The sequence below is a fragment of the Emiliania huxleyi genome (assembly GCF_000372725.1).
Source record: "Emiliania huxleyi CCMP1516 unplaced genomic scaffold EMIHUscaffold_252, whole genome shotgun sequence".
Taxonomy (NCBI): Eukaryota; Haptophyta; order Isochrysidales; family Noelaerhabdaceae; genus Emiliania; species Emiliania huxleyi.
In genome coordinates, this window is record NW_005200155.1 from 137,740 (window position 1) to 142,490 (window position 4,751).

The 4,751-nt window shown below is 66.6% G+C and overlaps 1 protein-coding gene across 1 annotated transcript; it reads left to right on the plus strand.

Moving 5' to 3' along the window:
- Positions 1-2,553: 2,553 nt before the first annotated feature.
- EMIHUDRAFT_367295 (hypothetical protein) lies at positions 2,554-3,688 on the plus strand (the record flags this gene model as incomplete). Its single annotated transcript, XM_005777930.1, has 1 exon — positions 2,554-3,688. A coding segment is annotated over exon 1 (1,016 nt), but the record flags the coding sequence as incomplete, so codon positions are not given.
- Between the last annotated feature and the right edge of the window lie 1,063 nt (positions 3,689-4,751).

Consider the following 4,751-nt stretch of genomic DNA (forward strand, 5'->3'; position numbering starts at 1 on the left):
AGAAGCCGATACAGTTGGCGCCAGCTGCCGCCGCCAGCCAGTCCAAGCTCGGCAGCGCATCACCGCAGCCAGCCCAAAAGGTTTTGTCTCAGCAGATCTCACCTATGAACTGCGCGCTCCGGGTCTTCGTGGGTCCGAGTTTTTCCCGCATACGGCTGACACAGGCTCTATCACAGCCAGATCTCCGCGAGCTACTCCTACCCGATGGCTGGGATACAGGCATGCCAGCCATCCTTAACACGCATGGCTGCAATTGCAGGATCCTAGCCACTCCGCCCTACCAGCACACGCCATTTTGGCTGCCATCCAGCCAGTGCAGCCATCCTCCGGAAAAACTCGGACCCACGAAGACAAGGAGCGCGCGCCAATGGCCGCCTCCGTGACACTCCCACCTCCTGGGCCGGCGTGGGAGTTTTACTGCCGAGTTTCTCCCGGCCGGCCGCCTCCTGACACGCCCACTGACCGAGCCCATCGAAAAAAATTCGGCGCGCCGCACTGCTCTGACCCCTGCTCGCCCCTGCTCGCCACTGTCGCCTCGGTTGCCGAGGCTGCCGCGCACCCGCGCGCTACGCGACTACGAACTGCACCAGCTGGGCTCGAACCAACGACCAAAACGTCCCCGACCCGAACGCTGCACCAACTAGGCCACACCGCAGGCTCGATATGCAATACGCACAAAACTGGCCGCTCATAAAGCACTACTCATTCGCCCCTCCACAGCCAGCCTACCCTCCTATCGCGCCACTCGAAGCCCCGCGGCCGCCTCTCGCCTACCGCGCTGCCCTCGCCTGCCACCGCACCGCCCGCGCTCCAGCCTAACCAGCTCTGCATCTCGCAACACACACTTGACAGGGACAGACCAGGCGCAGGAAAAGGGAGCGGGGCCCGAATCCAAGGGACCACCCCGTCGGGCGGAGGAGCTGTGAACTCAGGTCCAGCAGGAAGGCTGCTGGCTCCTGACTCATCCCCCAAATCCCCCACACCTTGGCGGCCTGAAACCTTACCATTCCGACACCTCACACACACCCCTCCCCTAGGGCTAAGCAGTGCGCGAGCCCACCCGACTTCAGGCGAGACGTTGACCACTCCTTTGGAACAGTTCTGTCAGTGGCTGCACTAGACGCCCACAGAGGCGCGCGGCGCGGGCAGATGACTAGGGGAGAAAAAGCGGAGAACCTAGCTCGCTGGGAGATGTGCGCAACCTAAAGACGGGAATAGGGGAGAAGTGTCAGTGTGAGGGGAGGGCGTAGGCTGGCGTTTTTGCCTTTGAAAAAAAAATTTTTTTGTAGCCATCCTCCGGCCGATGGCTGCGATGGCTGTGTCCCGGCCATCCGCCCGGCCGCATGATGGCTGCTTGGCTGGCATACAGCCATCGCAGCCATCCATCGGCCGGAGGATGGCTGTCGCGAATACGACCCGGCCTTCTCGCCGCCCCCGACACGAGCCCAGGTGGCTCCACTCTCGCTCCGCGAGCCACCACACCCTTGTTCTGGATGGCTGGCGTCGTGATCTCTCAGCCATCGCGTTGGAACGCTTGGTCAGGATATAGTAAGCTCAGCCATCCTCCGGCCGATGGATGGCTGCGACGGCTGTATGCCAGCCAAGCAATCGAATTCATGGAGGGGGCGCGGTCATCTCAGTCATCGGCCGGAGGATGGCTGCGCTGACGGGAACGCAGCCAAAATGGCGCGTGTGCTGGGAGGGCGGAGTGGCCAGGATGCTTTAATTGCAACCATGTGAATTAAGGGTGGCTGGCATGCCTAGTTCTCAGCCATCCGGTAGGAGTGCATGGCTGAGATCTAGGCGTGCCAGCCATCTTTAGCACGGATGGCTGCGAAACAGGGAGCGCAGCCATCCAAGGTGCAGATTTCGAGGTTAGCCGTCACTGCACACTGGCACGACAAGGGCGCGGACTGGCGCGGACTGGCACACACACCGGCTCACCACCGGAGCCGCCTAAGCGACTCCGTTAAGAGGGAAAGAATTTTCGAAGCCGGAAAGAATTCTCGTTAACGCCGCTTTCACAGCACACTGGCACGACAAGGGTGCAGACTGGCGCGGACTGCGACTGGCACACACACCGGCTCACCGAGGAAACGAATTCTGCATGAGTGTGTGTGACTCACTCACTCACGCTCACTGCCACGTACCCCGATGCCAATCATCTGGCCCGCTGGGTGTGCTTCTTAGCCCCCCGGCCCTGGATGTGCGGTTGCTGACTGCATGCACTCCAAGTGCTCCAAGTGCTCCGTAGTACGTCACGCACATACATGGCTCGGCAGCACCCCCCACAGTGCAGTGGTGTGAGCACACAAGTACTAGCACGAGTGCACACCTGCCTTCCTTTTGTGGGAGGGAGAGAGTTGTTCCTTAGCTTTTGGCGGGTGAATGACGTAAGAATCAAGACACAAGAGAGAATTAGGTGCCGGGTAGGCTTGGCTGCAAAGGGGATTTTCGCGTTTTGTTTTTTTATTCAGGGTTTTGCAACTCATTCCGTTTGCAACAAACGGAATCAAGAAAAGAAACGACCGCAAAAGCAGGCGGCGTCTCGTGCTCGACCAGGATCGCCGTCCCGGCGCGAGAATGCAGCCGGGCTTGCCGTCGTGCAGCCCTTTTTGCTTCGGCTCGTCGTCAGCGACGCGCCAGTCCTGGCGCAGCCGCCCCGCCGTGCGGTCCACGGCCTTGCAGCCCGTCGACGCGCCCGACGACGTGACCGCGGCCGAGATGGAGGCCTTCATGGACCACATCCAGCCGAGCTTGTACCAGCCGCCCGACGACAGCGACATCGCCCATGAGTTCACGGCGTGGCTGGCGGCGCGCCGCGAGACGTTGCGGACCGCCGCCGGTGCAGGCCGCCCTCGCGACTCGCAGGCCGACGTCGCCGCACCCGACGCCGCCGGCGGCGAGGAGTCGCCCGACAACGAGACGGGGCGCGCGACTCCGCCCGCACCTGCGCCGGCGGCGGCGTCCGGCCGCCGGCGCCGGCGCAAGCCGCTCGCCGGCGGCGGCGGCGAGAAGGAGAACGCGGACGTCGAGATGGACGCGCTCATGGTCGAGCGGCCCCGGCCTGCGCAGACGGAGCAGCGCTGGCGCGCCGTCCTTGCCGCGCGCCACGAGGATTACGACCGGGAGCTCGAGAAGGACAACCCGGAGCGGCCGTGGCACAGGGTGCCACACTTCCAGGGCGACGTCGAGGCGGAGTGCAAGCTGTGGGCAAGGGTCGTGCGCGCGCTCGGCGAGGCCTACGCGCGTCACCACTGGCGCATCGAGACCATCGAGTTTGACCCCAAGCGACCCGGGCAAGCCAAAACCGCGCGCGCCACGCGCCACAAGAGGCTGCGGGAGGCGGCGAAGCGGGCGGAGAGCAAGGCTGCGGCTGCCGCCGCCGCCACCGCGACGCCGTCGCCCGCCGCCGCCGCCGCGGCGGCGGCGGAGGCCTCGGAGGGCGCGGCGGCGGAGGAGGAGCTGATCGCGGTGCGGCGAGCGCAGGCAAAAAAGACGGCTGCACGGCTGTTCGAGCAGCTGGAGGACGGCGAGGAGGAGGGGGAGGGGGAGGCGGCTCGCGAGGCGTCAGCGCGCACGCTATCCATCGCCACTGATGCCTTGCTGGGCGTTCTCGACGCGGCCGACGGAGGCACCGTCGAGACGAAGGACGCGTACCAAACGGCGGACAAGCCGCTGGGCGAGGGGGAGGCGACGGAGGCGGTCGAGAAGGACAACATCACCATCGCCTTCAACAGGACCATCGTCCGCGAGGTGCGGCGGCTCCTGCAGACGTACGGCGGCGATCACAGGCCGCCGAGCATGGGCGCTGAAATGCACTACGAGCTCGCTGCGATGGAGGGCCCGTACGCTGACCCGAACGCCTTCTCGTGCGACCCGGACTCGCTGTCCACGCAACAGCTCGACGCGCGTTTGCTACTGTGGTACCGGCAGTGCCTCCCCAAGCCGCCGCAATGGCGCGCCGACCCAAAGCTCAAGCAGCAGCCCTGGCGCGGCGCCGATGGGCAGGAGTTGCTGCTGCCGCAGTGCTGGCCGTCGCATTGGCTGACGCGCGCGCGGCTGCTCGGCGCGCGGCGCGGCGTCGCGCTGACGCTGCGCGAGGCGGACGCAGAGGCGCACGGCGAGGCGCCGCACGCGCCGCAGCTCGTCGCGGACGCAAAGTTCGCGTTCGAGGTGGCGCTGCGCGAGCAGCAGCCCGCAGGCGCTCTCTATGAGAGCTACCGCCGCCTAGCGGCGGCTCTCGCGCACTCGCGGCGCACTCGCGCGGGGCTCGCGCTCCGCCACCTGGCCCTTTGCCCGGCGTGCAGCGACGCCCTCTGCTTCCCGGCGCAGCACCTCCCGGCCGTGACGCGCTACACGCTGCCGCCCGTGGTGCAGCGCGCCGGCTGCAGCGATTGCGACTACTTGGCGATGCGGCGCATGCTCGCCGCCCGCACGTCGTCGTACAACGAGTGCACCGCGAAGGACGCGGCGGAGTGGCTGCGCGGGCTCGAGCAGGCTGACGCCGTCAAGCACGCGTGGGGCGTCGTCGTCGTCGACGCCATCAACCGCCCGCCCCACGCGGCGACGCGGCTCGCCATCATGGAGGGCACGTTCGACCACGACTCCTTTGCCGCGTTCCTGCGGGCGACGCCCGGCGTGGCCGTGCCCTACTGTGGGGCGCATGGGCCGCCGCGGTCCGCGGCGGACGATGCGCCGATGCCGGGCGCGCCACCGGGCGCGCCGATGCCGGGCGCGCCGATACGACG